The 12,085-nt window shown below is 46.7% G+C and overlaps 1 protein-coding gene across 1 annotated transcript in view; it reads right to left on the reverse strand.

Annotated features, from left to right (window-relative positions):
- Positions 1-12,085, reverse strand: part of MYO7A (myosin VIIA) — a 304,325-nt gene that overhangs the window by 151,004 nt on the left and 141,236 nt on the right. Inside the window, exons 18-21 of the mRNA XM_040339989.1 lie at positions 10,003-10,097; positions 4,101-4,185; positions 2,879-3,097; positions 2,690-2,797 (exon numbers count right to left, since the gene is read on the reverse strand). Coding sequence (XP_040195923.1) covers positions 2,690-2,797; positions 2,879-3,097; positions 4,101-4,185; positions 10,003-10,097 — 507 coding nt within the window. The remainder of the gene's footprint in view (positions 1-2,689; positions 2,798-2,878; positions 3,098-4,100; positions 4,186-10,002; positions 10,098-12,085) is intronic.

The raw sequence follows: 12,085 nt of genomic DNA on the forward strand, positions 1-12,085 counted from the left end.
GAAGGCGTACGCCTGTCGGATCTAACACAGATGCCGTCGTATCTTGGTTTGTGGATACCAAAACAAAGATACTACGCGCAAAATTAGAAATTACGCCGGCGTATCAAGAGATACGCCGCATAATTTCTTTGAGGATCTGCCCCAGAGTGTTCAGGGGTGCGTTACATACAGAGTTCAAAGCTCAAGAGTGTGTAGCACACAGGGTGCAGGGTTTATCCATGTGTCAGGCCCCCTGATCTACATACAGGGCACCGGACTCATGGATTCCAAAGGCGGGTGTGTTTTTGTTTTAAGCATGTGATTAGAGCCAGAGGCTCTAATAGGCTTCAAAAAAGGGCGGTATTGGGGTGCAGTAGAATAAAAAATAAAAGAATAGAGTAAAAAAGAACAAAATAAAATAGAAAATAAAATAACAGAATAGCATAGAATGGAAAATAAAGGAATCAAGTAGAATAGAATAAAAAAAAAAAGAATGAAATAGAAAATAACAATCTTCTGACATTCAAATTCCAAATAGAATACATTTCGAAAAAAATAGAGAATAGGATAGAGAAACAAAAAATAGAATAGAAAAAAAAACAATAGAATAAAATGGAAAGAATATAACCTTCTTCCGAAATGTAAATTTGCATAGAATAGAATAGAAAATAATAAAATAGAAATTAAAAGAATAGAATAAAAAAAAATACAATAGAATGGAAAGAATATAACCATTTTCCCCAAATTTGAATAGAAAAAATTTGAATAGAATAGATTAGAATAGAGTAGAAAAGAATAGAAAGAATGGGCCAGATTCACAAAAGGGATACGACGGCGTATCTCTGTTTCTATCTATGCGGCTGATTCACAGAATCAGTTACGCATAGATATCCCTTAGATCCGACAGGTGTAATTGTTTTACACTGTCGGATCTTAGGATGCAGTACCTCGGCCGCCGCTGGGGGTAGTTCTTGTCGTAAACCAGCGTCGGGTATGCAAATTAGGAGTTACGGCCGATCCACGACAGTTTTTCGCGTTCGCTACGTCGTCCGTAGTCAAGTTTCCCGTCGCAAAGTTAGTCGCTTTTTTTTGTGCCCTAACTTTAGTCAGCAAGTGTATTGCTGTCTAAAGTATGGCCGTCGTTCCCGCGTCGAAATTCAAAATTTAACGTCGCTTGCTTAAGCCGTCCGGGAATACGGAAGTACGGCGGGAGTTAGGAAACGGAGCATGCGCAGTAGGTCCGGCGCGGGAGCGTGCCTAATTTAAATGGCACACGCCCATTTGAATTGGCCCGCCTTGCGCCGGAGGCCGCGGGCGTAGTTTTCATCGCAAGTGCTTGGTGAATCAGGCACTTGCGATGAAAAATTGCGGCGGTGTAACTTATCTAGGATAAGTTACGCCGCCGCGATTCTACGTGAATCTGGCCCAATATAACCATTTACCCAAAATTCAAATAGAATAAATTTAAATAGAATAGAAAAAAAGCAATAGAATTGAATATAATAGAATAAACACAACCATCTTCCGAAATTTGAATAAAATAAACTTTAATTTGAATAGGATAGAAAACAATAGAATAGAATAGAAAAGAATAGCATAAATGAGAAAAAAATCGAATAGACTAAAAAGAATCTAACAATATAACCATATTCTGAAATTCAAATTTCAAATAGAATACCGTACATTTGAATTATAATATAATATAATAAAATGGAAAGAATATATCCATCTTCCAAAATTCGAATTTTGAATAGAATAAATTCAATTTCAAATTAAATTCAAATTGATTTGAATTTTCTGAATTTGGATCGATTTGGATAAAAAAAAACGAATTCCGAAAACGAATTAAACTAATTGATGCAAATAACGAATCGAAACTAAACAAAACTAAGGGCTAGATTCATAAAGCCCGGCGTAACTTTGTGCGGGCGTAGCGCATCTCAGATACGCTACGCCGCCGTAACTTAGTGAGGCAGGTTCTGTATTCAGAAAAAACCTGCGCCCTAAGTTACGGCGGCGTAGCGTAAATGTTTCCCGGCGTAAGCGCGCCTAATTCAAATTGTGGGCGTGTTTTATGTAAATAAAACATGACCCCACATAAATGACGTTTCTAACGAGCGGCGTCCGTGAACGTATCCCAGTGCGCATGCTCCTAATCACGTTGCAAATAGTCAACGCTTTTGACGTGAACGTAATTTACGCAAAGCCCTATTCGCGAACGACTTACGCAAACAACGGAAAATTTTTACGCTGTCCCGACGTCCATACTTAACATTGGCTACGCCTCATATAGCAGGGGTAACTTTACGCCGAAAAAAACCAAACGTAAACGACGTAAAAAAATCCGCCGGGCGCTCGTAGTTTCCGAATCGGCGTATCCAGCTCATTTGCATATTCTACGCGGAAATTAACGGAAGCGCCACCTAGCGGCCAGCGTAAATATGCACCTAAGATACGGCGGCGTAGGAGACTTACGCCGGCCGTATCTTAGCAACATTTAAGCGTATCTCAGTTTGAGCATACGCTTAAAGATACGACAGCGCGGATTCGGATTTACGATGGCGTATCTACTGATACGCCCGTCGTAAGTCTTTATGAATCCAGCCCTAATTTTTTGGTTCTGCTCATGTCTAGTTGAGTGTGCCAAGTGTGTGGCCGCCATTTTGTTTAGGTAAAATAAAGAATTATATGGAAGGTAAAGAGACTTTACTTGATGTTTCCTTTCAGCTTCTTGTTTGGCTTTTTTGGCGCTCATCTCCTTCTTCAGGCGTTCTTCTTCAACCAGTCGCATTTTCTCTGCTTCGAGGCGCCGGTGGTACTAAAGAGAGAAGGAAGATAAATACTTACAGAACGGTGTTCTTGGAAAGGCAGAGCACTTCTATACGGACAGTCATCCTACCTCTCCTTTAAGGCGCCTGTATAGCCGCCTAGCGATCATGCCGCGGGCGTGCGCCTGAATTGTGTAGACCGCCCAGAGCCGGTGCCGGAAAGCTTTTCGGACCAGGTAACCTCGACATCGGGCCTGGAAGTAGCTGATGCGCTTGCGGGCAATATGGTACTGCTGGTGAAGTTTCCGGGAGCGGTAGAGAGCCTGGAGCCGCAGGAAGCCAATCCTCATCTAGAAAACAAGAGCAAAGGCAGGGCTCGACAAATCCCGGTCGCCAGGTCGCCATGGCGACTAGAAATAGGGTCCTGGCGACTTGGCTTGGAAGGGGGGGGGGGAAAAAACATTTTTTTTGTGAGCTGGCGCCATCTGGTGGTGAGCCGTTGGTATTACAAGTTATTACCACCAGATGTGAGCTGGCGCCATCTGGTGGTGGCCGTTGGTATTACAAGTTAAGCATTACAAGTTAAACAGCAATTCTAATGTAATTTTTCACTATTTTTTACTGCCATCTTCTTCCCTCTAATTAGAACCCCCAAACATTATATTTTTTATCCTAACACCCTGGAGAATAAAATGGCGATCGTTGCAATACTTTCTGTCACGCCGCATTTGCGCAGCGGTCTTACAAGCGCACTTTTTGGGGAAACAATTACACTTTTTTTACTTAAAAAATAAGACAACAGTAAAGTTATCCCCATTTTTTGTTAATATTATGAAAGATAATGTTACGCCGAGTAAATTCATACCCAACATGTCATGCTTCAAAATTACGTCCGCTCGTGGAATGGCGACAAACTTTTACCCTTTAAAATCTCCATTAAAAAATTCTACAGGTTGCATGTTTTGAGTTACAGAGGAGGTCTAGGGCTAAAATTATTGCTCTCGCTCTACCAATCGCGGCGATACCTCACATGTGTGGTTTGAACGCCGTTTACATATGCGGGCGCTGCTCACGTATGTGTTCGCTTCTGCGCGCAAGCTCGTCGGGACGGGGCGCGTTTTCTGGCTCCTAACTTTTTTAGCTGGCTCCTAGATTCCAAGCAAATTTGTCAACCCCTGAGCAAAGGGGTCACCAAGATCCATCCCGGTGAACAATGGGCATTTCTTCATGATGCCAGTCATCATCATCGACAAGTAGAACCATTATTTTTCTTTGTACCTTTCATGTTGATGAATAAGCCCCCCCTATTACTGGAGTATTTTTATTATAATTTTTTTTTAATTCATGACTTACCACGGCGTAATTTCTCCTGCAATTGTGTCCTCTCCAATATCTCTGGATCAACAAAGCAGATTTTCTTACTTTTAAGAAATTGGACCTAAAAAATAAAAGTAATTTGGTTATCAACTTATAGATTGATTAAAAACTTCAGCCCCTGACCATTTTGCTGGTCAATAATCGGGCCACTTTTTGCGATTCGGCACTGCGACGCTTTAACTGACAATTGCGCGGTCGTGCAAGGTGGCTCCCAAACAAAATTGGCGTCCTTTTTTACCCACAAATAGAGCTTTCTTTTGGTGGTATTTGATCACCTCTGTGGTTTTTATTTTTTGCGCTATAAACAAAAATAGAGCGACAATTGCGAAAAAAAATGAATATTTTTTACTTTTTGCTATAATCAATATCCCCCGAAAAAATATGTAAAAAAACATTTTTTTTCCTCAGTTTAGGCCGATATGTATTCTTCTACATATTTTTCGTAATTAACGTTTATTGATTGGTTTGCGCAAAAGTTATAGCATCTACAAAATAGGGGATAGTTTTATGGCATTTTTATTAATATATATTTTTTTACTAGTAATGGCGGTGATCAACGATTTTTAACGTAACGTATGTTGGCCGGCGTAAGCCCGCCTTATTCAAATGGGAATGATGTGGGCGTGTTTTATTTAAATGAATGGTGACCCCGCGTATTTTACGTTTTTTACGAACGGCGCATGCACCGTTCGTGAAAGAATCCCATTGCGCATGCTCAAAATTAACCTGCAACAAGCCAATGCTTACAACGTGAACGTCATTCTACGCAACGCCCTATTCGCGAACGACGTAAAATTTTCAAAATGCGAGGCGGGAACGACGTCCATACTTAACATAGGATACGCCTCATATAGCAGGGGTAACTATACGCCGGAAAAGCCTTAGGCCTCGTACACACGACCGAACATGTCCGCTGAAACTGGTCCGTCGGACCAGTTTCCGCGGACATGTCCGACCGTGTGTAGGATCTACCGGACAGTTTTCCGGCCTAGCGGACAGGTTTCCAGCGGACAAAAGTTTCTTAGCATGCTAAGAAACTTGTCCGCTGGAAGCCTGTCCATTGGACATGTCCGATGGTTAGTACGACTCATCGGACATGTCCGCTGGCCCGAAATCCCGCGCATGCGTCAAATTGATTCGACGCATGCGTGGAAGCATTGAACTCCCGTGTCAGAGAACGTCGGTGTCTTCTACGTCACCGCGTTCTCTGTCCGCGGGGATTTTGGTCTGATGGTGTGTACACACATCAGACCAAAAGATCCCAGCAGACATGTCCGATGAAAACGGTCCGCGGACCGTTTTCATCGGACATGTCTGCTCGTGTGTACAAGGCCTCACGGAAACGACGTAAAAAATATTTCATATTCGACGCGTAAATATACGGAAATATACGGAAGCGCCACCTAGCGGCCAGCCTAAAATTGCAAATAAGATACGACGGCGTAAGAGACTTACGCCGGTCGGATCTTAGGGAAATCTATGCATAGATACGACGGCCCGCACTCAGAGATACGACGGTGTATCCGGAGATACGCCGTCGTATCTCCTTTCTGAATCTAGCCCATTGTGTTTTATTCAAACTTTACGCTCTTTTTTTGTTTATAGCGCAAAAAATAAAAACCGTAGAGGTGATCAAATACCACCAAAAGAAAGCTCTATTTGTGGGAAAAAAAGGCATCAATTTTGTTTGAGAGCCACGTCGCACGACCGCGCAATTGTCAGTTAAAGCGACGCAGTGCCGAAAGCTGAAATTTAGCCTGGGCAGGAAGGGGGTATATGTGCCCATTACGCAAGTGGATAAAAGTAAACAACTTGAAAAAATAAAGTGCTTGAAAAATAATAACTTATTAAATAGCTTCCCAAAAACATAGAAAAATTGCATAAATACCTATAAACTGCACACTGACCAATATCAGTAAAATTGGTAAGATTCTGACTCATAGCGATTATTTGAAAATGTGCTAATATCGGCCTAATAATCAGCAGCTCCAATAATCGGTTGACTCCTAGCGCAGATCAATCAATATACACTTATTGGGATTTTTTTTTTACTAGTAATGGTGGCGATCTGCGATTTCAATCGGGACTGTGACATTGTGGCGGACACATCGGACACTTTTGACACATTTTTGGGACCATTGTCATTTATACAGCGATCAGTGTTATAAAAATGCACCGATTACTGTAAAAATATCACTGGCAGGGAAGGGGTTAACACTAGGGGGCGATCAAGGGGTTAATTGTGTTCCCTTGTGTGTGTTCTAACTGAAGGGGGAGGGGACTGACCTGAAAGAAATTACAAATCGTGGTTCCAAGCTATTAGGAACTCACGATCTGTCTTTCCTCCTTTACACACACATGTCCCTCTTCTGCCTCTCATGCCTGGAGATCAAGCTTGGCCGGCGGTCATCGCGACCACCGGTCACGAGCATCGGCACTCCCGCGATGCAGCGGGCACATGTGCGCGCCTGCTAGCCCGCTTAAAGCCACCGACGTACAGCTAGGATGGTTTGCCCAGCAGAGCCAACCTGCTGCAGTATAACTGTGGCGGCTGGTCCACAAGCGGTTAAATCAAGGGGCGGCCGTCCATTGTGGGCGATGCCTCCCCTATCCACCACCACCCTCCCTATCCATGCAACCAGTCCCTTTCAGGCACGCCAGGCACATCGATTCCTATGGCAGGGGTGGGCGGGGTTTGTTTTTTGAAGCACTTGATTAGAGCCAGAGTGTCTAATAGGCTTCAAAATAGGGTGGGCTCGGGGCACAGAGCACTGCGTCTGGAGCCCACCCCCCAGTTGTGTTGCAACAGCGAATAAAAATTTGCTGTTGCAACAATGATCCTCCTCCCAGCCAATCGGGAAAGCGGGGCTGATACCCGTCACCCAATTGGCTGAAAGGAAAGGCGATCCTATTGGATACCTAGGAAGAGGGGAGGAGATGCACGGCGGAAACGAGGAGGAGAAGACACAGGAGCCACTGCCAGATGTCCGCCGATGCCCCAATCTTCGCAGCTGCCCGATGCACCCGCCGCTGCCGATCCCCGCCACTGCCCGATTTGCCCGGCGATGCCCGATCCCCGCTGATGCCCGATGTGCCAGCCGCCTAGATGGGGTAAGCACCAATGGACCGGCAGACAGTGAGGGGGGCTTGAGGTGCCGCAGGGGGTGGTTGTTTGCTGCCCCCCCAAACAAAAAAACACCAGCCACCATTGAGTTAAATTATACCCTTATGTCCCTTCTTCCCACTTCATTGTTTCAAGTGTTATACTTCTTCCAAGTCCATCATGTGCAAAGTACAGAGCGGACGACTTTTGACAACAATTTCCACATCACTTTACAGCCCTTGTTATATAGTAGGAGTCTAATGATCAGGGCCGGGACAAGGGGTGGGCAGGAGGGAAAGCTACCCTGGGCACTGTACCGTAGTATCATGTGAGGTGGGGGAGGGGATTTGTGTTGGAAGGGGAATTTGTGGGGCAGAAGGGGGTAAGTATTGTTCTAGGAGGGGACATTTGGGGGGGGGGGGCGGTAGGGTGACCACGTGTCCCGGATTGCCCGCATTTTGCAGGTCTGTCCGGGGCTCCTTCATTCCAGTACAATACAGTGTCCCGGAATGAAACTGACACAGCCACCCCCCCCAAGCCAAACTAATGCCCCAAAAAAAGGCCGCCACATCACCCATACCTCCCAACTTTTCAACTTCAGAATGAGGGACAAATGAGCATACCCCCCAAACGAAGTTGTTGAGCGGGGGGGGTCCGTGGATCAGAGTTGTTAAGCGGGGGGGGGGTTCTGCAGATCGAAGTTGTTGAGCGGGGGGGGGTCCGCGGATCAAAGTTGTTGAGCGGGGGGGGGGAACGGATCACAGTTCTTGAGCTGGTGGGGGGGGGAATACCGCGAAACGCGGGCACGCAATATCGCGGTAATCGCGGGGGGTAGAATTAGCGGGACGATAGCACTGCTCGCGGGACTGCGGGATTTTTGGGAAACCGCGGGACGTTTCCGCGAAATTCGGGACGGTTGGGAGGTATGACTTTACCGCTTTACTCACTGACAGTACTTGTCCTGGCCGGGAATGCCTGGAGGAGCACAGTCCCGCCCCCTGCTTGTGATTGGAGAAATTATAAATCCCGCCTTTTGTGTCCAATCACTGTGCTGTGATTCGTTACAGCACAAGCTGATTTTTGGGAAGGGGGGGTGTCCCTGAATGGTAGTTTGGAAATGTGGTCACCCTAGGGGGCGGGTGCTAGGAGTGGCGATTTAGGTGGATTTCTTTTGGGAGGGAAGATTTGTGCTAGGAGGGAGGGGGGAATGTTTGTGTGGTGGGGGTGGGGGGGGTGGCATTTGAGCTGGGGGGTGGAGGGGCAAAGATATGCGCTGGGATGGTTTTTTTTTAGCAGGGGGGTGGATTTGTACTGGAGGGAATTTATGCTTTGCCGATTAGATTATTAGCTGGATTCAGGTATGCGGGCGCATCCTTGCGGCGGCGTAGCGTATCATCAGGGCCGGCCTTTGGGGTGTGCGAGCTGTGCGGCTGCACAGGGCGCCATGGGCAACAGGGGCACCGTGCGGCCAGAGGGGGGGCGGGCCGCACCGGGGTGCCACACACTGAGGGCCGTGACTTAAGTGGTGACAGCGCCGCCGCCACTTCGTGACTTTAGGCAGCACTGTGGCAAATAAGAGCTGCAGAGAGACTCCAGGCACAGGCAGATACCGCGATACAAAGGCCGGCCCTGCGTATCGTATTTACACTACGCCGCCGTAAGTTAGCAAGGCAAGTACTGTATTCACAAAGTACTTGCCTGCTAAGTTACGGCGGCGTATCGTAAATGGGGCCGGCGTAAGCGCGCCTAATTCAAATGAGGATGTGGGGGGCGTGTTGTATGTAAATTAACTGTGACCTGACATGATTGACGTTTGTTACGAACGGCGCATGCGCCGTCCGTGTACATATCCCAGTGTGCATTGCGGCAAAGTACGCCGCACGGACATATTGGTTTCAATGTGGACGTAAATTACGTCCAGCCCTATTCACGGACGACTTACGCAAACGACGTAAAATTTTCAAATTTCGACGCGGGAACGACGGCCATACTTAACATTACTAGTCCAGATACTTGATGGAATAACTTTACGCCTGAAAATGCCTTACGTTAACGGCGTATCTGTACTACGTCGGCCGGGCGTACGTTCGTGAATAGGCGTATCTAGTGATTTACATATTCTACGCCAAACTCAATGGAAGCGCCACCTAGCGGCCAGCGTAAAAATTACACTTTAAGATACGACGGTGTAAGACACTTACGCCGCTCATATCTTATCCTAATCTAATCCATATCCTCTATCCTAATTTAAGCGTATCTGGTTACCAGAATACGCTTACATTTGCGTCGGAGCAGATTCAGACTTAGGCTGGCGTATCTACTGATACGCCGGCCTAAGTCTTTCTGAATCTAGCTTTATGTATGCAGATTAGTGCTCAGTGTTTTTGTGGGGAGATTTTGGCATGTTCACCATGGACTCTTGATGACCTTGTCCCGACACTGCTAATGTCATAGGTGTGCGCAGCCTATTGCATTAGGGTGTGCACCCCAAAGCTCAAACACACATTACCGATCACTCACAATGTTCATTCAGAAAGGGAAGGGGCCGGTAAATTTTATATTTACCAGCCCCTTCCCCCACTCATCCTAAAACATCTCCGTAGCAACAGCCGACGGGAAAGGAGAGGAGAGGAGGGAAGTCGGCAGCGTGGTGGGAGGGGAGGGCAGTGGGGGGAATCTGTGCTGCACAGGATGATTAGAGTGTGCCTGGGCACACCTGGCACACCCTGTGCGCACGCCTATGGCTAATGATAAATACAAATCTGGGAGACTCGCCTGTCTTTGAAGCCCCGAACCACTTTCTGGATGAGAATAACCTTGTCTGTAATGGCCTTGTCTCTTTCAATTTCCAGCAGCATGTCATGGTGGTCCTGGAATAAATAAAAAGAAAACATGATTGAAGTGTATATAAAACCTAACAATGGTTTGCTCCTTTCCTGTCTGTTGAATATACTTTTGGAAGCTTTGTGTTATATCTCTTACATAATGGCAAAAACAAATAGATTTATATCTGTCGCTCCGACCACAAACCTTGTGAGACGACTTCTGGACCCTCTGTCACTGCTGTCACACCTATCAAGTATTTTGTTTCCACTTCTCTCTGTGGACTACAGAACACCTTCCTCTATGTTGAGATGAGGACGGGGAGTATTCTGTGTTTTCCTAAAACATTTCCTGTCTTCACTAACACCAACAATGGGCCATAACTCCTCCCACTGACACCGACAATGGGGCATAACTCCTCCCACTGACACCGACAATGGGGCATTAATCCTCCCACTGACACCGACAATGGGGCCTAGCTCCTCCCACTGACAACGACAATGGGGCATAACTCCTCCTACTGACACCGACAATGGGGCATAACTCCTCCCACTGACACAGACAATGGGGCCTAGCTCCTCCCACTGACAACGACAATGGGGCATAACTCCTCCTACTGACACCGACAATGGGGCATAACTCCTCCCACTGACACCGACAATGGGGCATAACTCCTCCCACTGACACAGACAATGGGGCATAACTCCTCCCACTGACACCGACAATGGGGCCTAACTCCTCCCACTGACAACGACAATGGGGCCTAACTCCTCCCACTGACAACGACAATGGGGCATAACTCCTTCTACTGACACCGACAATGGGGCAACGACATGGAACGATTCCTTCCACTGACACTAATGACCTGGTACAATTAATATATATATTTTTTTTACTCCCACTGACCATCAAGCTAGAGGCATTGGGGTAGATTCAGGTAGGGGCGCGCACTGATACGGCGGCGCAGCGTATCGTCTGTATTCACGAAGCACTTGCTCCGTAATTTGCGGCGGCGTAGCGTAAAAGGGGCCGGCTTAAGCGTGCGTCATTCAAATGATCCGGTAGGGGGCGTGGATCATTTAAATTAGGCGCGTTCCCGCGCCGAACGTACTGCGCATGCGCCGTCCCTTAAATTTCCCGACGTGCATTGCGGTAAATGACGTCGCAAGGACGTCATTGGTTTCGACGTGAACGTAAATGGCGTCCAGCGCCATTCGCGGACGACTTACGCAAACGACGGAAAATGTTCAAATCGCGACGCGGGAACGACGTCCATACTTAACATTGGCTGCGGCCTCCTAATAGCAGGAGCAACATTACGACGAAAACGACTTACGCAAACGACGTAAAAAACTACCGCCGGGCGCACGTACGTTTGTGAATCGGCGTAAGTATGTAATTTGCATACGCTACGCTGACAACTACGGAAGCGCCACCTAGCGGCCAGCGTGAGAATGCACCCTAAGATACGACGGCGTAAGAGACTTACGCCAGTCGTATCTTAGGCTAATGTCGGCGTATCTAGCTTTCTGAATACAGAAAATAGATACGCCGGCGCAGCTTTGGAATTACGCGACGTATCTATGGATACGCCGGCATAATTCTTTCCTGAATCTACCCCATTATTTACTCCCACTGACGTTTGGGGAATTTTCTAGTCCCACTGTCGTCAGTCCAGTCCCCCTATAGTCTAAAGCAGGGGTCTCCAAACTTTCTAAGCAAAGGGCCAGTTTACAGACTTAGGAGGGGGGGGGGGGGGTCGCACTGCAGCCATTGGAAATGGAAATGGTCCTGGCATCAGTGGGACTTGGGAGTAAACATTGGGGTTTATTTAAAGCTAAAAAGTGCAAAATCAGTCTCACTTCTGCAGAGAAACCAATCAGCTTCTAACCTCAGTTTGTTCAATTAAGCTTTGGCAATAAAACCTGGAATCTGATTGGTTTCTATGCAGACGTGAGACTGATGTTGCACTCTCCAGCTTTAGTGAATAAACCTCTTTGCATCTTTGGTAATAGGGGGAGGAATAGCGCCCCGT

This window comes from Rana temporaria, chromosome 2, assembly GCF_905171775.1.
Source record: "Rana temporaria chromosome 2, aRanTem1.1, whole genome shotgun sequence".
Classification (NCBI taxonomy): Eukaryota; Metazoa; Chordata; class Amphibia; order Anura; family Ranidae; genus Rana; species Rana temporaria.